The sequence below is a fragment of the Alligator mississippiensis genome, chromosome 1 (assembly GCF_030867095.1).
Source record: "Alligator mississippiensis isolate rAllMis1 chromosome 1, rAllMis1, whole genome shotgun sequence".
In the NCBI taxonomy this organism is placed as follows: domain Eukaryota; kingdom Metazoa; phylum Chordata; order Crocodylia; family Alligatoridae; genus Alligator; species Alligator mississippiensis.
The window spans coordinates 158,696,200-158,719,401 of record NC_081824.1 but is presented as its reverse complement, the minus strand read 5'-3'; the positions used below and the strand labels follow the sequence as shown (position 1 = coordinate 158,719,401).

General features: G+C 43.5%; 1 protein-coding gene across 2 annotated transcripts; it reads left to right on the top strand.

Moving 5' to 3' along the window:
• Nucleotides 1–5,640: 5,640 nt before the first annotated feature.
• On the top strand, nucleotides 5,641–21,234 carry LOC102576767 (uncharacterized). Of its 2 annotated transcripts, none has more exons than XR_002094438.2 (4): nucleotides 5,641–5,845; nucleotides 8,677–8,880; nucleotides 9,755–9,973; nucleotides 21,087–21,234. XR_002094438.2 is itself a non-coding variant. In XM_059715864.1 (4 exons), exons 1-3 carry the CDS (start codon nucleotides 6,883–6,885, stop codon nucleotides 9,953–9,955), a joined length of 612 nt encoding a protein of 203 aa, XP_059571847.1. In that variant the 5' UTR covers nucleotides 6,610–6,882; the 3' UTR covers nucleotides 9,956–9,973; nucleotides 21,087–21,234. The 2 variants fall into 2 exon arrangements, 1 of the variants encoding a protein (XP_059571847.1); XM_059715864.1 differs by lacking the exon at nucleotides 5,641–5,845 and adding an exon at nucleotides 6,610–7,089.
• Nucleotides 21,235–23,202: the final 1,968 nt, after the last annotated feature.

Sequence of the window (23,202 nt, the reverse complement as noted above, 5' to 3'; positions counted from 1 at the left end):
AGCCTTGCCTTAAACACAAGGTGTTCTGGAAGAAGCTGTTTCATTCAAAATATTAGCTGGTAGATTAAGTATATTGTGCCATCTACTGCTCAATGTTACAAATGACAATTTCTAAGCAAGAGCAATTGCAATGGCTTAAAAATCAAGTTAGAAGCAGAATTTTCCAGTCCTAGCTTAGAATACATCAGTCCGAGTCGAGTTAGTTACTGTAGGCTGCTTATAGTGGAAGGAATATTCAATTTAAAAACTCACATTTCTCTGAGTACTGCTGTAACCACTTTGCCATTAAGACCTTCCTCTTTGAGCAGACACATTCTTGCAAACCCAGATTTATCACAATCTAGGAGAAACTTCCCACAGATAAAACTATCATGACCTTTAGATCAGCATCCAAATCAGATCAATAAAAAGTTGCACCACATATGCCTTTGTTATTAGGTAGAACCTTGATCCAAGGCCTTGATTCAAGTTGTAATCTTTCCCTAGACATTTAAGAAAAATAATAACACAGCTTGAAGAAAAAAGAAGGTTCATCCAGATTGAGGGTAGCATCTGTCTGCCAACTTTCCCCTGTTTAATTAACTTGCTCCCTTTCTCACAGGGCCTTGCCTGTTAATCCTTGAAGGATGTGTGCTGGTAGAACGTCCTTCTAGCTTTCTAGCCGTTTCAATGAGGGACAATGCCACAACAACTCAAAACAGAAAACTCAGAAGTTTCTCTACTTCCTGTGCCTTTGCCCCCCTCCTGTAAGCAGAGAGCAATGGCTCTGGGATAAGCAGCTCAGGTGTGGGATTGCTTTGAAGAGACTTTTCTCTGTGCTAGTGACTTGGGATGGTCGACTGCTAATAGAGTGTTTGCCTAGTGCCTGGTGTCTATCTGCCTGCCTTTCTTGAGTGACTGAGTGACAGCAGTTGTTCTGGGTAGGACTGATTTAGGTAATTGAGGGGTGGAGCTAAGCAAGGCAGCCTTATAAGAAGGCAACCCCTAGCAAACTGTGGGAGCAGCAAGCAGAGGGCAGCAAACAGAAGGAGTTTGCCTAGGGAGTTCACCCTAGGAGGGAGCCAGGGAAGAGGAGATGCTACGTGTGTGGGGATGCATGGGCATACCTTGTGCAGGCACTTGGCATGCAGGTTCTTATGGTGTGTCCTTTTCCCCCTCCCCTTGCTTTCTTTTTTTATCCTTACAGCATAGGTGTGCTCCAGGCAGCAAAGGAGGCACAGATGGAGTCTGGATCCATTGTTGTGATCTGCATGGGATGTGCCATGCTTGTTTCTCCCAGACAGTCAGGAGCACGTCATTTGCATGAATTGAAGAGGAGCAGATTGAAGTCAGCAACCACTTTCAAGCACTCCATGGTGGAACTGCTGAGGAAGAGGCAGAGGAGAGGACATCTGCAGGTGAGGCAGAAGAGGCAGCAGCCAAGAGAGCAGGAAGGACCACTGCACCAAGAAGGAAAAGAAGAGTGGTCATGGTTAGTGACTTGCTTCTGTGGGGGACAGAGGCACCAATTTATTATCTAGATTTGGGGACCTGGGAGGTGTATTGTCTGCTGGAGCTTGAATTCAGGACATCACTGAAAGTCTGCTGAAGTTCATCCATCCTTTGGACCAGTACCCTACCTGCTTGTCTACGTAGGCACCCATGATTTTGCCAGGAATGTCACTGACCAGATCAGAAATCACAATGAGGCTGTTGGCAGGAGTACTAAGGAGCTTGCAGCACAAGTGGTATTCTCATCAATCCTACCCATGGAAAGCAGGGGTTTATGGGAGTACCATCATATCCTGGAAGTGAATGTGTGGCTGAGATGATGGTATGGATGTGAAAGCTTTGGCTTTTCAACAATGGGCAGATATTTTTGGTAGGAGGGCTGCTATCAAGAGAGGGAATCCATCTGATGAGAAGAGGGAAGAGCATCTTCGGGTATCATCCAGCCAAACTAGAAACAAGGGCTTTAAACTAGGTTCTACAAGGGATGGTGATCAAAACCCTCCAGTAGCAGAACAAACAATCCAGGGGGGAAAGGACCAGGAGAAGCAACTCAACTCTAGGAAAGGGCCAGAAAGCCACAGGACAGCAACAAGTGGTGCAAAAGAAAAGCGAGTAGATCAAAAAGCAAATATGTTGAAGCATGTATACAAATGCGAGAAGTACAGGGAATGAGCAAACAAAATGAGCTAGAAGCAGCAGCCTTTGAAAAGAACTGTGATCTGATAGGCATCACCAAGACCTGGTGGAACAGCTTTTATGATTGGAATGTCAGCATTGAGGATTACACTGTTTTGAAAGGACACGGTTGGGAGGAAAGGTGGTGGTGTTGCCTTGTATATCAAAAACAAATATACTTGTTCTCTGGTTCAGGAGGAAGAATACAGCTAAGCGGAATGCATTTGGGTGAAGATGAAGAGTGAAAGATGCAGCACCGATATAATAGTGGGGATTTATTACAGGCCACCAAATCAGGAAGAGGGGTGCATGAGGCACTCTTCAAACAGGCAACAAACTTATCCAAAAGCTATGGGATGGTACTGATGGGAGACTTGGATTTTCTGGAATTGATGGAGGATGTGAAGGTGATGGGTAAGTGGGGAGAAAACAATCACAATATGATAGAATTCCACATCTGGAAATAGGGAAAGCATGAAATCAGCAAAATTAGGACATTAGATTTCAAAAAGCAGATTTCATCCAACTCAAGGAGATAATTGGTATGATGTCATGGGAGGACAGACTGAAGGATAAAGGTGCCCAGGATGGAAGCACAAGAAGAATGGCAAGAGACCAATGTGGTTGCACAAGAAGCTTCTAAAATGATTAAAAATGCAAAAGAAAAGCAAGCAATGGAAAAAAGGGCAGGTCACCAAGAAAGCGTACCAGGAAATAGCAAGAACCAGAAGGAACAAAATCGGAAGGCTATGATAAAGAACAAGTTGTACCTGGCAAAGGAGGTTAAGGACAGCAAAAAGAGGTTCTATGAGTATGTTAGCTAGAAAAGAAGGACCAAGGAAGCACTGAGTCCTCTGTTAATGAGCCAGAGGGAACTCCTAACTGAAGATACAAAGAAAGCAGAGCTACTAAACAGCTACTTTGCCTTGGTCTTCACAAAAATATTAAGCTGCAGCCAGACACCTAATAAGGATTATCTGGATAAGGCAGGCAGTGAGCTGAGGGAGGAGATAACAAAAGAAACAGAAGGTTTTTGATAGGTCTGAATGAATTCAGGTCAGCAGGATCAGATGAGATTCATCCCAGAGTCCTGAAAGGAACTGGAAGAGGAGATCTTGGAGCCCTTGGCAATGATATTCACAAAGTCATGGGAAACAGCCCAGATACCAGAGGACTGGAAAAAAAGACAAAATAGTGCCACTCTTTAAAAAAGACAAGAAGGAGGACCTGGGGAACCACAGACTGATTCATCTCATCTTGATACCTGGCAAGGTAGTGGAGCATATCCTAAGAAAGACCATTTGCAGGCCATTGGAGGAAGAAAGGTTGATTGCAACCGATCAGTATAAATTTATGAAAAACAAATAAAGTCAAACAAACTAGATCTTCTTTGATAAAGTAACTACTTGTGTGGCTGAAGGGAATGATGTGTATATAGTGGATCTTGACTTTAACAAGGCTTTTGACAAGGTCCCACACAACCTTCTCATAAACACTTTGGAAAAATGTCATCTTTATAAAACTGCTGCAAGGTAGATAGTTAACTGGCTCAATAACCACAGACAAAGGTCATTATTAACAGGTCCGTGTCAAAATGGCAGGAGGTTTTGAGTGGAATCCTGCAGGAGTCTGTCCTGGGCCTGGTACTGTTCAACATGTTTGTTAATGATTAGGATGCTGGGATAGAAATCTTGAACAAGGTAGGGGATGACACAAAACTGGGAAGGAATGTAAATATGCTGAAGGTTGCGAGTGTAATTCAGAAGGATCTCAACAGATTGGAAAGCTGGGTTAGAGTTACCAGGATGAAGCCAATGAAAAATGCTACACCTCAAGAGGAATAATCAAAAACACAAATGCAAAATGGAGAACACCTAGCTGCATAGCATCTCTATGGAAAAGGACTTAGGATTCTTGGTTGATTGCAGGTTGAATATGAGTTTTCAGTGTGATGCAGCCACACAAAAGGTGAATGTGGTTTTGAGCTGCGGCAATAAAAGCATTAGATACAAGACACAGGAGGTGATAGTGCCTCTCTGCTTGGAACTGGTTAGGCCTTATCTGGAGTACTGTTTGCAGTTCTGGGCTCCGTATTTCAAAAAAGGACATGGAGAAGTTAGAGAAGGTCCAGAGGCAGACAACAAAGATGATCAAGGGCTCAAAAGTCAAGTCATGTCAGGAAAGGCTGAAGCAGCTAGGCATGTTCAGCTTACAAAAAAGGCTTTTAAGGGGGGACATGATAACATAAAGGGCTGCCATAAAAAAGAGGGAAAGTACTTTTTCTCTCTGCCTGCAGATAGGTGGATGTGGACTAATGGCTTGAAGTTGTGTCAAAGTAAATTTAGATTGGATGTCTTTACTGTTAGAATAGTGAGGCAGTAGATTAGACTGCCTAGGGAAGTTGTGGACTTTCCATCACTGGAAGTGCTCAAAAAGAGATTGGATAGTCATGCTCAGGGATGGTCTAGGCATAGTTATGCCTTCTTTCTACCATGGGTATGTCCCATTCTTCTGGGCTTTGCTAGTTTCTATCCCCCTGCCCCCCAGCCCCTTTTTCTGAGATATGCATCACAGTGTTTTTAAGCCTTTCTTAGAGGCATTGGGTGTTGACTGTATCTAAGGCTGGAGAGTTCAGCTGGGTACACTCTTTCCCTCTGCTCAGGGTCAGGCCAATTGCCATATGTGGGGTCAGAAAGGAATTATACCCCATGGTTATGTTGGCATGGACTGTGGGGGGTTTTGCCTTCCGCTGTAGCAAGGGGTATGGTCCTTTACCTGGGAACTCTTGGGCATATGTTGACAACATTCTATAGAAGCAAGATATTGGGTGTCGTGGTTCCCCTGGTTCACCTGTGGTGGGTTAAGGTATTATATCTATGTTGTGTCAGGGTTGAGGGTAGTTGAATGTAGAGATTATGGACTGTATAGTATGTTTGGCTAGGGCTGATCCTGCCTCAGGCAGAAGGTTGGACTAGATGACCTTTGGAGTTCCCTTCCAGCCCTACTTCTTATGATGCTATGACTCCTCACAGCTTTCCCTAGCCCATTTTATTAGTTTAATGTGAGAAGAAGAACTGACCACAAGGGACCAGGTTTCTGCTGTAGTGTTTCTAGGGCTGCTGGAGAAGAGCCTTGACACAGCTGTTGTGAGTACCTGGGTTGGCTGGGCCCCAGCTCCCTACTATTTGTCTCTGTCCCTATTTTTTAGTACTTATTAGACTTAATGAAATGACAAAATGAGTATAACTAGAGAGCCTTTAATCATTGAAGGCTGGCTGATCAAACTGCCTGGCAGAGAGGAATCTTGCAGGTATTTTATGCAATTGAAAAGTTACCATCATATCTTTTATACCTTTGCTCAGGGGTGGATTGGGAGGGAAGTGCAAGGAAGGGGGAGTGAAGGGTGGCAGTTGCATCCCCCTTTGATTCCTGGTCCATCCAAAGTTTAAAACCAACTGCGTAGCAATGGCAGCAGCACTTCTATTCAGGCAGCAGTAAGGAACTCAGTTGACTTTATGGATCATTGTAATCTACCTGATTCCTTCTGAACTCTTCTTTTGACAGGTGTTAACAATATTGCCTCTCCTCACTGTTTCCCTCCTGGATCACAACTCACAGGGAGAGGTAAACAAGAAAAAGGAGAGAGTGGGAAGGAGAAGAACTGCCAGTGGCTCATCAGGTATCTTGCTGGAAGGGGCTGAGGACTAGGCATGGAGATAAAGTGTGGCCTCTAAGAAATAAAGGATTAAAAGAGGGCGCTGATTTATTATCTGCTGCTTTATTTTTTACCCTCTCACTCCATCTCACTCTCATCCTTACTTCCATCTCCACTGGTCCTCACCTTCCTCAGCCAGTAGTCTACTGGGAGTTTAACGCAGAACATCTCCATATACGCTCAGAGGTATCACTGATGGTCAGGGTCACTGCCAGGTTCACCCAAGTACACCACTGATCTCTGTTGAAACCACACATGTCTCCTTATGTTGCTTGACCCTGCCTGCAGCACAACATGATGCCATCCACAAAACTTAGCAAGTCAGCAAGGACAGGGCAAAGGCCCTAGTTTTCTCCTCAACTTTTCTGCCTTATGAGCTCTTTTCAGTCACTGGCCTTCTGATGTTGCTACCGTAACTTGCACAATATAGCCTGGGTTCTTAAGTGACACTTTTGGGTACTATGGCAGCATTTGTGATTGTGAAATGATAATGATCTAATAACATAAAAAACCCACAATCAAGACTCACTAACCTCCACTGTTACTGATACACATACTTAAAAGTATGGGTACAAATCCCTGACGGATGTATAGCTAGTAGAAACTCCTAAGGCAGACAGTGTTCTTTGGGTAGATGTGTTATCCCTTATTAGACCAACTAAATAGTTGGAAAAATTGTTCTTTGCAAGCCTTCAGGTGCAAATGCCCTTCTTCAGGCAGAGGGAGAGCCTGCAGTTGTTCTGTGCCCTCCGGAGACATTTTGATTTTCAGCCGAGCTGGACTGCAACTCAGCTGTCCGCTAGCAGGCAAATTCAGTTAAGGTACACAAAATGTCCAACTCTGCTGACCTGCGCAATCGTGAGGCACGGTTTGTTCATCTATCATGAACAGTTTCATCTTAGCAGCAGGCCTAGAAAACTAAAATGTCCGATCTTGTCGAGACAGCCCAAGGTTTTGAAGAGTAACTAGTGATTCGAAGTGCCTAAATTGAGAGTCATTAAATGGATCTGACTGTTCTTGGCACTTCACCGGCAGGCAAGTTTCTTTGGATGCCGCATCAAGCCTTGCCTGCCTATGTCCTTAGACCGAGCTGGCTACAACCAAAGACACTGCACTGTATCTCAAGCTGGGGATTCAGAGCATCACAGCTTGCTTGGCCACGGGGTCTCCACTCTTTCCAGGGGTCATGGACCCACGGTCTAGTCGAGGTAGGTTGGGGGCCGGGAATGTTCTGGAAGGAGTGACCATTAGGAGAGGGTTCCCCGTGAGGAGAAGTGGGCTGGGGGTCCCCGCTGGAGGGAGCTAGCTCTGACTGAAGGGAGGCTGACCCCAGAAACGTTATGAGGGCTTGGTGGTTGTCGGGGAGCAGCATAAGGATTTTGTCAGTTTTATTTGACCATATTCTGTTGCCCAAGCATTTGGTCGCTTGTTTTTCTCTCCATGGAACAAACCCTTTCATTTTTCTTTCTCTCTCTCTCTATTTGACTGAAGTGCCTGTGGTAAATTGTGATTTCTGGGCAAATTAATAACCTGGCTATCCCTATTCACCAGAGTGGGGGACCACTCAAGCTTACACAACCCCAGGGTATATTCCTAGGGGCACCCCAACATCCCAGGGTTTTGTCCTACCCGTCTCCCTCACAAACACACTCACCTGCAGAGAGCACTGAAAGCCACCCTCTGAACTCACCCCATCCATCTTATTTGGAGTTAAAGTAACAAGTCTAACCCAAGCCTGTCTAGACTGAGATTACAATTCGTGGATACTGTTACGTGGATAGTGTAATGACAAACCAAAGCATGTTGTAACTCATAGGGCAGATGGAAGGGATATTTGGAATAAAATCATTTCATATTTACTCTCACATATTTGGGGTCTTTTCTATTCACGTTAATTGTGGTTTAAGAGGCTTAGCTTTTTGGATGGCTAACGAGAATGTTATTGTAATGGTTTCTCTTAAATCACTGGTATCTAATCACAATAAGGTGTTTGAGAACTGCCTTCAACCTCTACATGATGTTTTTTGACATAGGTCAGCAACATAAATTGTCCCTTTATGAGTCCTACTGTTGCTGCTTTGCCAAACAGCAGCAGATTTTGGGGGGGGGGGGGGGGGTTTATCGGTAAATTTTATGTTTGAGGAGAAAGAAATGCTACAGAATGGGAGAGGCAAGAAAGGAGTAACTGTAGTTACTGCACATTCAGTTAGTACTTCATTAAGGAAATACTTTGGCTGGGATGATCTAGTTGGGGCTTGTCCAGTTTTGAGCAGGGGGTTGGACTGCATGACCTCCTGAGGTCCCTTCCAGGCCTAACTTTCTATGATTCTACGACACTGTACTAAACTCACTATGCAGTATCTAAGGTGTGTTAATAAGACTGCTGGTGGTGCATGTGATGCTATAAAAATGCATGGACTGATTCTCATCTCACTTGCACTAGTGTCCAAAAGATAAGAGGTGGTGTAGTTCCTGCTTCAGGAGTGCACCAAGTGTGTCTGAAAGCAAGTGAAGGAAGTTTATGAAAATCTCACTTAAAATAACTAGATCAAGGGGGAGCTAAAGGAGGACCAAGCAAAAACAGAGGGAAAGGCTAATGGCTCATTGGCTACCCCTATGCCTCCTTACTGCTGAACTGTATCTCTTCAGTATAAAACTGTGGAGAAACAATCATTTTAGAAATTAGGAGAAGGAACTGGAGTGTAAAGGCATTTCTTTATGCGTAGGAAGGAAGCTCTGCGCATCGTGTATCTTCAGAGAAGGGATTGGATTGTGTAATCTACTTCTGGTTACAGATCCCGAGCAAGATGGCATTTTTATCAGAGAAAGACTTCCAAAAAAGAAGTGGAAAGGAGATGCAATGGGAACAAGAGGAGGAGTTAAGAAAGGAAATCGGCATCTTTAAAGATATGAGAGTCTGTCTCCAGAGGCTGAATCCAATATGGCCTAAAGAGAATTCTGGCAATGTTTCTGGCCTGGGACAGTCCAGAAGAAGAGAGGTAAGTATAGTTCCCACTTCAGTAGGATGGCAAGTGTATCTGAAAGCAAGTGAAAAAAGTTCATGAGGATCTCATTTTAAAATAACTACCATATTTATTGAATCCAAGACAAGGTTCCTGCCATCCCAAATCAGCACAGCGGGGAAAAAAGCTTCATCTTGAATTTGAATACTGGCCCAGGATAGGCAGCAGCCCAGCTCAGGCTTCAAGCCCAGCCTCAGGGCTGGGCTGCCACCTGCCTCAGGTTCGAATGGCTCATTTGATGAGGGAGGGCACGCATGGCTGGCGGGAAGCATAAGGGAGACTGCAGGGTGGGGGAATCACTTGCAGCCTACCCCCACATCCCATGGCAGATGTTGGGAGCATATGGCAGGGGAGTGCATGGGGGGCAGCCACAGGCATGGGGAGACAAGGAGTAGGGGAGCAAGCAGCAGGGGTCTGGCCTCTCACCCCCCACCACTGCTTTCCCTGTCATAGCAGTGAGGGGAAGAGAGGAGGACAAATTTAAGATGACCTACCAATTAGATTCTATACATGAAAAATTATAACAAATTTATAGTTTTCCATGTATAGAATCTAGTTACTGAAGGGCCATCTTAAATTCAAAGTTGGTTTGGACTATACTATAGTTCAAGAGAGTTAAAGGTGGACCAAACAAAAATAGAATGAAAGTCTAATTGCTCATTGGCTACCTCTATCCCTCCTTCCTGTTAAGCTGTATCTCTTTGCTATAGAACTGTGGGAAAACAATCCTCCTGAAAATTAGGTGAAGGAATTGGGATGTAAGGGCATTTCTTTCTGTGTAGGAAGGAAGCCCCATGCATCCTTTACCTGGAGATGGGGGTTGGATTGTGTGATCAAGTTTTGATTACAGCTCCTGCGTGTGTCAAAGAAAGGCTTGCAAAAAAGAAGTGGAAAGGAGATGCAATGGGAACAGGAGGAGGTGTCAAGGAAGAAATGTGGCATCCTGAAAGATGTGAGAGTCTGTCTCAGGAGGATGAATCCAATAGAGTCTAAAGAGAATTCTGGCAAAGCTACTGCCCTTGGAAAGGTGGCAACTACCAGAAAAGAGTAGAAGAGAAAGATGGCAAAGGTACCTAAATGTTCATTTACAAAAAAAGTCTTTTATTTAGTACTTCTAAATGTTTCTTTGAGCTTTTTTTAAAGCTCAGTTTATGATGAAGAAGAGGAGAGAATGGGCATGTCCAGTGCATAAGATCAAGATTTACTTTGAGAAGTTAATGAAAAGTTATTCAAAATATATTTTTAAAGGCTATAAAGTCCTATGCTGGCATATGTAACTTTCTGTGCCTTAAAAGAGTACCTCAGTATAGTTGAGTCAATACTTGTATTAACTGGTAGGACTGGGGTGTTCTATCTAGATTCATAGATGTTAGGGTCGGAAGGGACCTCAATAGATCATCGAGTCTAACCCCCTGCATAGGCAGGAAAGAGTGCTGGGTCTAGATGGCCCCTGCTAGATGCCTATCTAACCCCAGCTAGATGCCTATTCTCTTTGGAAAGAAACCTGAAAACCTAACTCTATGCAAAGACCTTAACTGAATCCCCTTTTTTGGCACAAGCTCAGTTACTCCTCAGACTTACCATCATAAAACTCTCTCCAGGTGGTTTGCAACCCTCCTAATTATCACTTCATTGCCAAGACAGAAAGGGCCCTTTCAGCTGCCTGTGGGAGCTTTAACTTCAAAGGACACCTCCTCCCCACACAGCTGACTGGAGAAGCAGTGTCCTGTGAAATCAAAGCCACAACAAAGACCTGGGGCACTCAGTGGTCCCATGTAGCTGTTTGCTGCAACTTTGTGTATTACCCTGGGCTGAATTGCAAACTCTCATCTTTGCAAGGGCTACAGAACCTGACCCTATGGACTATCCAGATGTACTATATTGCATTAACCCTGTGTCTGCAGTGATTCAGATATGTATACTCCTTCTTAAAAGTCTTACTCACCTATTTATTTTGGCATCCTTATACAAATTCTAGAAATTAACTTAATGCATGAATAATCCCAGGCAGCATCTTCCTCCATTCTCTGTTACTGGCTGGTGTCTTGTGTGAGTGTAGTTAACTTGCAGCCCTGTATTATTTGCCTTTAAGCCCTGTGTAATGAATAAGAAAAACAGTTGTCCAAGCTAAGGCAGGTAAGCTATTCCCACAAAAGTTTCCTTCTAGATTGGGAAGAATCACTGCGCCTTCTTGCGATTCTGCATCATTCTCTTTAGAGAGAAAACATGGAATAAGGGGGCAGATGGCTCAGGATGTGGATACTAACTCTGCCTGTGATTAGAAACCTTTTCCTAACACTTCCCTAGACTATACTGGAAATGAGCAATTATTCTCTAGGTTTAAATTAATGTCTTAACTTCCAGGTGGAGTATAAGGGAGCAGTTCTTTCATGCCTCCGAACACACAGGCTAAACTGTTAAAGATAAAAGTCCTTTTTAGGTAATGGATAGAAACTTCATTAGAAGTTTTGACTATCCAGCATTTCCTATTTAAATGCATATGTATTAGATTCTTTCCATTAAACACCAAGCTCTGACAATGGAGCAGACTTTGACAAAGGAAAGCTAAGTAGCTGAAGTGATGGAAGAAACCATAAAATGGAGGAAAGATGAAGTTTGTCCAACAATGAAAAACTTCACTAGCCATCAGTTATATAAGATTCTGCCCAGATTCACTGGAAAGAGAAGAGTTGCGACATACCACTACGGTTTCTTTAGGAAGAGCATTGAGCAAAGCCTATGCCTTCAGGATGACCCAGGTGAATTGACCAAGTGGAATCAAACTTTACGTTCTAGAGCAAACATGCAGGTTGGTAAAAGTTTTTAACTAAGGAATCTTCCTCTGAAGCTCTTCTAGGAATGACAGAAACAACCAGAGAGGAAAATATTAAAATGCGTAAAAAACTCTTAAGAGAAGAAGAGACAGCAATAGAGAAAATGTGTAAAAATCTGCAGCTGAAGTGAGAAAATATTCCTCACTGTTAAACTGTAAAACTTAAAATTAGAGTTTTGGGAAGGAAGGGTGGTAGTGTTTTGTTCCGGTGTTTAAGATTTGTTTTCCTAAATGGAAATAGATTGTCAACAATCATTTTTCATTCTTACTTTTAATATATTAAAGAATATGCAAGTTATCTCTTCTCTTGATGTCTATGCAAAATCCTTATTGACATATAGGTATAATGTATAGGTCTAATTTCTGTCTCTGGGTCAGCCATTGAAAAAATGGTAGAAATAAGTCTGACTTACACTCACGAGAGGAGAGTCACACACATTTGCATTCATAGTAAAGTATGCGTATCAGTATACCAATATTGTGGTCACTCAGTAAGAAGTGAACACTTATCAACAACAGCTTCTACCCAGTGGTCCTTTGGTTACTGCTGGCAACACATACATGAGACTTGAGTTAACTACATGGTATCATAGCATTTGATTTTTTTTTTAATGGTAACCACTCCAAAATTTTCCTTAGCCTTCCCATAGCCACCCCTCCCAGCGCCTCCCTTTCCAAGCCCCCTGCCTTATTCCCAGGTCACTGCTGCCTGCCCCGCACAGCTGAGCCTGCCCTGCTCCCTCCTTCAAAAGGTGCGGTGCTCCTGCTTTGGCCCTGCCCTTGGGGCCCATATCAAGCTTTGTCTGAAGATGGAAAGAAGGAAAGAAAGAGGCTGGGGAAGGAAAGAAGGCGGTGCTGTGAGAGGGATGCCAGAATTTCAAGCAGATCCCTCTTTCCTCTATAGAGTTACCTCAAGCCCAAAGTTCTTAACTATATACAATTTGTTGAGTTATAATATACATAATCATAAAACTAAATATCATATACATTTATTTACACAGTGAACATTAACCAGTAACCAAGGTCAAACCCTAAATAACACTATTTACTCATCACAATAAAACAATTTCAGCAGCATCAACACAATACAACATCAAAATACAAAATTTCAATGACAAAATATAAGGTGCGAATAAGAACAATCTTAATAACACCTATTCTTTAATATAGTCCCTGACCCATGCCAAGAGATAGTCCTTCTTCCAATGGGGTCCCTTGCGGGGTGTCCAGGAAGCACCAGGGCCCCCTCCCCTTAGGGCCTTGACTAGGCAGGGGGCTACTCACCCAGCCCCTTCTCTGGGGTTGCCCGCCCCAAATGTCTTTCCCTTGTGGGACCCAAGGGCCCAATAACCCAAGGGCCACAATTCAAAAAGGACATGGAGAAGCTAGAGAGGGTCCAGACAAGAGCCATGTACGTAAGAGGTCAGGAAAACAGACCTTACGATAACAGACTGAGAGCCATGGGGCTCTTCAGCCTGGAAAAGCGCAGGCTCAGGGGCAATCTGGTGGCCACCTATAAGTTTATCAGGGGTGCTCACCAGGATCTGGGGGAACATCTGTTCACCAGAGCACCCCAAGGGATGACAAGATTGAACAGTCACAAACTCCTCCGTGACCATTTCAGGCTGGACATATGAAAGAATTTCTTTACTGTCTGAGCCCCCAAGGTTTGGAATAGACTGCCACCGGAAGTGGTTCAAGCACCTACTTTGAATGCCTTCAAGAAACATTTGGATGTCTATCTTGCTGGGATCCTATGACCCCTGCTGACTTCCTGCCCCTTGGGCAGGGGGCTGGACTTGATGATCTTCCAAGGTTGCTTCCAGCCCTAATGTCTATGAAATCTATGAGACATGCTCCCTCAGGCGGCGGTGGTCAGGGCGCAGCTCAATGTGGTCTCCTCTGCTGGAGTGCCTCTCCAGGCCTCTCCAGGCCTCTCCGCTCCAGGCACTGAGGGCTCAGCTTCTCTCAGCTGCTGCATCACTGCTTCTGGCTTCTGGGTGCTGGGCCTCATGCTGTAGCACTACTATTTCCCTGTGCCCTAGCTTCAGCACCAAGCCTCTTTTAGCACAGGGTGGGCCCTTCAGGCACTGTCCATCGGTCCTCACGCCAGGTGGCTAACTCAAGCAGCCTCCGCTGCTCCCAAGGCTTGGGCCAGTATGCCACGCTGTGCACCATGGGACCTGGGTGCTTGCTGGGAAATGGGACCTGAGCCGTCTCACTGTGGCCCCCTTGCCCTGTGCGCTGCTCCATGCACCATGTAGCCCGCTGGCCCTGCTGCGGTTGCAGGCTTGAGCCGCCCTTGCGGCTACCATAGCTTGGGCTCTGTGCACCAAACCTTGTACCATGATGGGTCCGAGCAGTCTCACACCACTCCCAAGGCTGCTCCTCCAGTGGCAGCTTCAGGAGCCTTGGGCTTATTGCCCATTGGGGGAGAGCTCCCCAGCTTTTCTTGGCTCCGTTCTTCTTGAGTCCCTCGCTGCATCTGCCCCTGTGCTGGGCACAGAGCTCCTTTTATATGCTCCAGGACTCCGCTCCTGAATCCTTCTGGACCTAACAGTTTACAGTCTTCAATCAGGTCCCGGGGAGCTCTTCTACCCCTCCCCTCAGGAAAGGGGCGCAGCTTTATTTCTCTTGCTGCCTCCTGATTGGTAGATGGGCTTCACCAATCAAAACAGCAGGATCTCAAGCCTGGGACTCAACCCAAGCTCTGAAAGGTTTATAATTAAAAAATAAAAGTTCAAGTTTCTGAAAATATTATTGGTACTACTTTTATTGTATCTCTCCACCTGACCTCGCCATCACCCTACAAGAGAAGGACTTTGTCACTGTCAAGAATAGACTGACATGAATGCATACCGAGCAGCCTCTCAGATTAGTACAAAGAATCAGCTTCATGCAAACCCAACCAAGATGCAGGTCACAGCTTTTCACATATGCCAAAGAGAAACCAAGCAGAAATAAAACATAATCTGGGATGGAATCCCATTGACTGATCACCCAAACCCTGTGTACTTGGGACTTACACTGGATGGAACACTCACCTTCAAAGCACATGTGGAGAAGATGAAAAGGAAAGTCAGCACCCGCAACAACATACTTTGAAAATTGGTCACCTCAAAATGGGAAGCAGACCCTGCTATGTTACAAACCACTGCTACTGTCTTATGTTACTCCACTGCAGAGTATGCATGTCTCGTATGGGAATGATTAGTCCATGCCAGGAAGGTACACACAATTCTAAATGACAGCTGCCATGGAATAACAGGATGTCTAAAGTCAACACCAAAGAATAGCCTGTACTTACTGTATGGCATTGCACCACCTGATCTCAGTAGAAAGGTAGTGAGCCAAAAAGAAAGATCACAGTAGATGGAAGATCCAAGGCATCCACTTTATGGTCACATAGAAGTAAATAAACAGCTTAAAATGTGCAAGTGTATTGTGACCAGTGTTGCACCGTTGGACATGAGGGCTGAAAGGGCACAGCTGAGGTTGTGGAAGAAAAGATTACATGCAATCAGGTGCTCTAAATGCAACCGGAATCTCAGGAGAACCTGCCAAGAGGGGTGGACCTAGATTGGCCAACATGGTGATGCCTGAATCACCTGCGCATGCAAACTGGAAGATCAGAAACAAACATGATCAAATAGGGCTACTCTAATTACATGAATACATATGAGTGCAGTGAAGTGCAAGCTGTGGAGCATGTGCCTGTTTGCCAACTCCTTGGTGAGACTTGTACAAGAGAGGACCTTGCCACAGCAATGGAAAGAGTTATCAGTTTTGCACAATTCTGGGAAAACATCCAGTTTTATGACAAGGGTGCAGAAAGAAAAAGAACCTTATCTGCCTGGCTACTTTGAAAGAAGTGTACCTTTTTCTTGAAGCTAAGTTTCACCAAGTGCTAAAAATTTTCCAAATACTATTTGCTGAAGAATTGTATGTTCTATTTTTTTTCAGTTGTGGTATCTCAAGCCCTGGCAGTGTTAATGCCACTTATTGTTCCCAATTTGAGAATAAGGAAGGGTATGTTCTATGTATGTTTTGTCTCACTACCACTATGTGAGACTTGTGATATATTGAATTTCAACATTGTACCTCCTGAAAAATAATAGTCTGCAGCTCCAATAAGAATCCCTTAGAGCAAACATGGATACTTTAAAAAGTGGTAGTGGTATGTCTGTGCCTGAGAGAGATTGTCTATGTACATGTGGATTAGTGGGTACTCTGCATCTGAAGGGGGCAATGTTGCATAATAAATATATTTTGCCATGGAATTGTGTATTACTTGGACCCAGTTTCTCTGATGGGCCAATAACCCATACCAGCCCTGAAGGAAACTTAGTACCTCTCAGGATAATCTGATAAACAGTAACTCAGCACTGGCTGTAAAGAACTTGTTTAAGGAAACTTTTACTCAGTATTACTACAATCACAGCTTGAATGAGCAAAGGCTATATCTTCATTCCTTTCTTCTATTCTAATTAAGTCAACAGCATTTAGTAGAGCATGACCTTGGTGTGAATTATAAAGCTCAGGATTTACTGCTTTTCAGATGAATGTGGAATGCTGTATAAAGCCTTCTGGTTTCCTTCTGGAACTGAGCTATGTGGATAAGACATGCTCTTTGTTCTGGGTTTGTCTCTTAAAAGCCAAAGGCTACACAGCTGCCACTTGGGCCCAGACACAGACACATCCCATCCAATGTGCTGTCATTTCCTGCGAGCAAAATAAATAGGAAAATCAGACATGAAATGTAAGTTAACTGAGTGGGCAAACTTAAACTATTCTACTACTTACTATGTGTTAACTCTTGTTAAGTCAGTTTATCTTTTGCATAGGTTAATAAAGTTGATATACTACCCCATTTTTATGTTTAGCTTATTAGAACATTTAGTTATGTTTATTTTTTAAGTAAAAGGGAATATTTTAATATAAAAAGGGAGCCACAGGCTTCACTCTCTACCTGTCTGTTTCAGACACCCAAGGAGTGCTTCATTAGTTCCAGCTTACCCTGAAATCTAGTATTGGGAAATCAGGATAGTTATGATTTTCACTGGCCCCAAAACTCATTATTTTCATTCTAATAAAAATGATAACGGATATAAGAAGAGAAGTCAGAAAACAAGCCCATTAAACCAGTTCTCAAGCATATTTATTCCTTATGCATAGTAAGACTTTAATTGTTTAACTAAAACAAAGTACAAAATATGAATCCGCTAACTAATTAGGACCAACTCCTCTTCTATTAACTTTAAAAACTAATACACTTTGCAAACTTGTTCATTGCTTCAGTGTCTTGATTCTTATGAAGCTTTGATCAAATCTATCCATGAGCACTAAAAACATCCTCCACTGATACTGAGCCAGGGGCAGATCCAGAGTGGTGCACTTGCACCTCCCTTTGGCAGCAGCATTTTTAGTCAAGGCAGTGCTGGGGAAGTCAATTGAATTCATGGCTTATTATACTCTACGTTATCCCTTCTAAACTCTTCATTTCATATGTGTTAACAACCCTCTCTGCTTTTTAATAGTTTTGACATTCCATCAACAAGCTATCCTTTGTTCTGCAGTTTGCTGTTTGTTAACTGCTCCTGGTAATGAAGCTCCTATTTCACAGTCCTGTAGATTTTTTCACATTTGACAATTCTTAGTCCAGCTGTGTGTCTTCTATAATTTTCCACCATTTTATTGCAATTAAGTGTGATACAACCTCTTTCTTAAACTGTGATTCGAGGTAGAAATCTGGATCTTCAATATTACATCCTAGAAGAGATTTTGTGTGTGGAACTGTTCAAATCAGAGAGAAATTCCATATCCTCTCCATGTAGTTTCTCATTTTGACCATGAAATCTGAAACAGTGTTGGCAGTGCTTTAGCTTGTTATTGTCAAATTCTTCTGAAATATCCTTCAACTTATTGTGTATGTTTAATACTTCTCTCCAGAGAGTCCCATATGTAAAACATTTTATCTTACAAGTACTTGTGATCAATGCAAGTTTCAGCATATATAGTAATTGAATGCATATGTAAGAACACAGTTTTTCTGAAAAGTCCAGGAACAAATCTATTGTTCTTAGTCAGATAACTGTGAGTTTGATAACACTGGCAGGAAAACAAAAGTTCAATATTCACAGTAGTTTTTAGGATTCTTAAGTCTCCTTCCTCTACATGATTTGAAATATTGGGCTGAAGCTCATTATGCCAAAAGTATCAGATGATTTGCATATCTTTTTCTAGTTGACTTTGTCAGACAAGATAGAAATTCTTAAGGACAGGCATCTAGCTGTAAGAGATAGGGAGGCAGCTCAAAGTATAAAGGGCAGCACAGAAGAAAACTATGAAAACATCAAGAAGCCTCGTTGTCTCTCATCTTAATATACATGATTTTGTTTTTGGTTTGCAATTAATAAAAAGAAAACAATAGCTTTCAGCATGCAAATGAATTAAATGGGAAAGAAAAGAGGGGTTGGTAAGTGCACAGTTAGCCCCATCTCTTCAACATGGAATCCTGTAGCTTCCAGCTGTAGTCTGTTATTGATTGGGAAATTCACCATGCATTTCCTTTGCCCGGGCTGGTTTGGGCTACCACTTACCATTTTCTTCTTCTTTCTTCTGTCCTGTCCAACAGAGATTTATGCATGAGAGGCCTATACAATATTATCTCTCTCTCAGCAGAGAGAGGTAGTCAGCCTTATTAGTCTGAAGTCAGGAAAAAAGAACGGTAGAAGTGCATCTTTTAGACTTATTGAATCAGAGATACATGTGTCATCAGATGATTTGAAAACTGGCAGAATAGGCTGTATGGTATGTAGAATGGAGCGCATCAGCTGCAAGCAGATAAATGCCATATTGAAGGGGCTCCAGGGGACCAATCCACTCTATTCTATATATCACAGCTTTCATAGCATCTGTTGAAGTAAAATCTCTTGCTCATAAAACCTTATGCATCTCTGCTTCATTTAGCCTATAAGATGCATCTCTTCCCTGCCTTCTAATTCTGTCTCTTTCTGGGCATTTTTACACATGCTGTAGGGGCTAAATAAAGCACTGCAGCATCTTATGTATCAGCATCCTTGCACTTCAAAATGGCAGCAGGGGCATTTCAACTAAAGCTTATTGAACAAGCTTTAGTTAAAGCACCCCCACTGCCATTTTGAAGCACAGGGATGCTGATACATGGGATGTGGAGGCTGTAATTATAGCAAATCAGAGCAGTCTCTTGCCATGTCTACAGGCACCCTCTGGTTCTAGTTCCTTTGCGAGATGTAAGATGGTGTGTGTGTGTGTGTGTGTGTGTGTGTGTGTGAGAGAGACAGAGACAGAGACAGAGAGACAGAGAGTGGTCCATACCTCTCTGTCTCTCACCATCTCACACAGGAACTAAAACCAGAGGGTGCCTGTTTTGTAAACCCTTGTCTGATACACACAGACATACACACGTTTGTCTGTACATGTACGTGCAGGTGTGTGCGTGCGTGTGTGTGCGTGCATGTGCGTGCATCAGAAAAGGGTTTATAAAACTAAAAAGATACAGAAGATATACATGCTAGGAATAAAATAAAGAGTTAAGAAGAAATTTGGTACCTGTAAAGATGGGAGTCTATCTCAAGAAAATGCCTTCTTTGGGGATAAATCTCCATGGGGATAAATCTCCATCTCACACTGTTATGTGGGTCATTCTTTTGAGCTACATCTCAAGTACATCTGATTCAGTCTACATAAAAAGAGTGTGGTTGGGCAGCATAGTAATAGATTTTTGCTGTGGAGGTGGAACCTAAGTGATTTTACCTCAACCCTAGCAAAACTGTATGGACATGTCCTTTAAGACAAAATGACACATGATCCTTACATTGCTCATTCCCATCAGTCAGGGTGCCTGCAACCACAAAGCTGGGTCAGTGGGAGAAGTCAGGGTTGGCATTCTTTGAGAAGCTAACAGGTATCCAGGTGTCAGCTTCCCTACAGATGAAGCAGAACATTCAGCGTCTCATAGTTGGGGACCTACCTACATCAGGGTGAGATTAAAGGTTTTTCACAGCCTGCTTGCAGTGTGCAGAGCCACTTTCACAGGCATTTTGCAGTGACCACTTATTGACTAAGAGGCCCCAAAGGCACTGCCCCTTGTGGTTAATTGGCAGAGAGGGCCTGGCGAGGGAGAAGGGACAAAGAGGAGGTCACCATCTTGGCTGCTTACCTTCATATCACTCCACTAGTTAGTGCTCTCTGCTCCCCTAGTGGGCTGCAAGGTCCTCTGGCCACTGGGAACCTTTTATTTTTAGTAAGTTTTTATTTTTTTCAGGTGGTTCTACAGAAATCACAGCAAATGCCATCTGTTGTGGCAATCACGGAAACTGCCGGTTTTCATGGTTTCCGCAAAAATCGTGAAATCATGATTTAAGTAGATCCTAGGTCCCTACTCAGTCTCCCTTCACAGAATTGCGTTAAAAAATTGAACAACTCAGGCAATCTCCCTTTAGAGGAGAGGGCCACTGGGATAAGGAGTGATCACCTACCTCCACTGTCTAAGCAATCAAAGAGCAACACTAAGAGTCAGCTTAACAGAACTCCATCTACATTGATGAGGAGATGTTCATGAGCTCCCTGGCTCAAGGCCACCCAAAACATCCAATTGAATTGGTGTTTGGTGTTGACACCTGTGCACTGCTGTGAGATCACCCACCAGCATTGTGATTCCTGTCTTTGTGCAGTGTTTAAGTCCAAAACAGGACTGGAAAGGATCCACTTAATTGGAAATGTCAACATCTTGATGGCCTTTTCCTAGTAGCCCAGAGAAAGAGACAGAGGTTTGATTTAGGCCTAGGTAGCAATTTATTACATTCCTAGTGTCAGGGTACAACCACTTAAAATGAAGACCAGGCCCTAATGCATTCTTTGTCTGGTAGATTTTTGAACGTAACAAAACAATGAATTAAGTGAAAGGCAGGCTTTCTTTTCATAGTTATATCCTAAACAAGGTTTGTTTTACCAAGTCTCAGACCACTCTTCAGGCAGGGCAAGGAAAGTTTTAATAAAGGAACCTTGTTATTCTGTTTAGCACTTAATTAGCACTTCACTCTTCAAAGTGCTCTACAGACATGACTGAGTTCTCCCAACACTTCAGGATGGCACATAACAGCAGCCAACATCTGTGCTCGTAAGTATATACGGTATAGCTAATGTCTACAGACACATTTTTAAACTAACAATCACTGTTAGATTTTCCAATATTGCAGGATCTGATGGGTCAAGATCAGGTGGGTTTTTTTCCATTTAGATTTTCTTAGTCTGTGCTTCCTGACTTCTCTGGATTCATCCTTTTTATCTGATTTCTTTTCCAATTTAGGAAGTGACTCGTTTGATGGAATGAAGGGATGAAACAGAGGAAGAGTAGCAAAGTGTTTATAATAAATAGAAGGCAAATAGCCTGAAAAAAACTGTAAAAAGTTTAAAATTGTGCTGAATATGGTGGTAATAAATGTTTGGCTTCTTCATTGCTGGCTGAGATCTGGAATAGTATGTCAGAACCTTGGAATCTAAATCTGCATGCTAGTAACATTTTCCCCGTCTGGTTTTTCAAAACAGATAATTTATATTAAAGGCAGAGTCTTCCTTTATTTTAAATGAAATACTGGATATGTTCTCACATGAAAGAAAATTTTCCTTGTACAATGGCAATTCTGGAATGTGACCACTTGGGAATCTGCCCAACTGGGGAGAGAGGAAGTCAAACCACTGTAAAGTAGAATATTTGTGTTGTGTTCTTCATGTTTCCAAGGAGCTACACTCATGTTGCACTCACCTACTCCCACTGGTCCCCAAACAATGAAGTTCAATATTGGCTATACCTTTGTTTCATTGTTGGTGCAATACAGTCCTTTATTGAAGTGAACAGTCTTATTGGTGATTAAGTGGGCTCATTATTGTTGAATTATTCTTATAGGAAAGTATTGAAATCTGGTAATGCAAAATATATAATTTAGTAGTAAACGGGTAACACTGGTACAGGAATTAGAATTAACTAAGAAAGAAAAACGGTAGCTATGACAATGAAAATAGAAAAATGCAAATCCAAAGGAAGATGGAGTCAGAGCAACTGTTACTGACTTCCCTAGTTACCAAATACTTTTAAGGGAAATGCTTCCCAAAACAGGAAATTCCACCAATACACTGTACAGTATGCTTCCACATTGGCAAATTACTATACTTTGTGACCTACCAAATCTACGGCCAGAAACCATTTATCATCAGACAACTTAGGAAGAGTTGCCCCACCCCTCTTCCAACGGGTTCTGCACTCATTGAGAGTAGTGGGGCCAGGGACGTCCACAGGGGACATCTGAGCCCATTGGGGGTGCAAGATCTTGAAGAGGAGTAGTGAAGGCCAGGTAAGCTTTGAAAAGCGCCTGAGCCTGAAATGGCTGAAGACCCTGGAGATGAGGCTAGGTTAGCTTTGAGAAGCACCTGAGCCTTAAGGCTGGAAGACCCCATGAGAGGAGTAGTTAGGACCCTGAGAGAGGGCATCAGCAGTTGAGACCCTGATGAGAAGGAGTGAGTTGTGGGCCAGGCACACCAATGAGTGGCACCTGAGTCTGTGGGGAATGTGCGACCCCAGAGTATGGGGTGGAGTAGAGAGTGGCAGTGGTGAAGCCTCGTGAGTGAGGGACATGAGTTGAGGGCCCTGACGGCAGGGGCTTGAGTGGAGGCTCTGCTAGAATGGGGCCTGAGTTAGGTCCAGGTAAGCTTTTAGGCACCTGAAGCTACAGGTGGCCAGAGGCTGATAGGAGGGTGGCAGAGGAGGAGCCGTGAGGAGAACAAGGGGCAAACCATCATCCCCTTGATGGAGAGCAACTGGGGGAGTTACCCCGTTACAATACCAGGGGCAGAGTTAGCACAGCATTTTTGTGAACCACCCAGTGCTTGCTCAGATGAAAGTAGCAAGAAATGCCCCAAAGGCTCCGCGCTTGCTGGCTGGGGAGTGAAGAATAGCAAGCCTGAGGAACCTCTGGGTGAGGGCAGAGTGAATGTGGTCCCTGGGAGAGAAGAGGTGGTATGAGTGTGGCCCAGAAAGGGAGGGATGAAAGAAAGTGGGTGTGAGTCGGTGGAGAGTGAGAGGCCTCTGTGAGAGGGAGGCGGTATGAGTGTGGCCCTAGCAGGGCAGAGTGAAAGAGACTCAATGCTGTGATAAATTTAGCCTGGCCTCAGGCTAGAGATTAGCACAGCTGTGAGCAACAACTGTGAGGCATGGGACATGTTAAGGGGTGGTAGGAGTGTATACATTTGGCCCTTACACATTAGGGCCCTGGAAGGGCAGCCTCCCACCTAATTACCAGCTAATTACTTAACAGCAAAGTGTGGCAGGAAAGCAAGGTGGGTGGCATGCCCAGAGGTAGTGGGATATCAGCATTGTGGCTGGTTGGGGACCTCCCACATTGCCACACTACCCCATCTCACTTATGAAT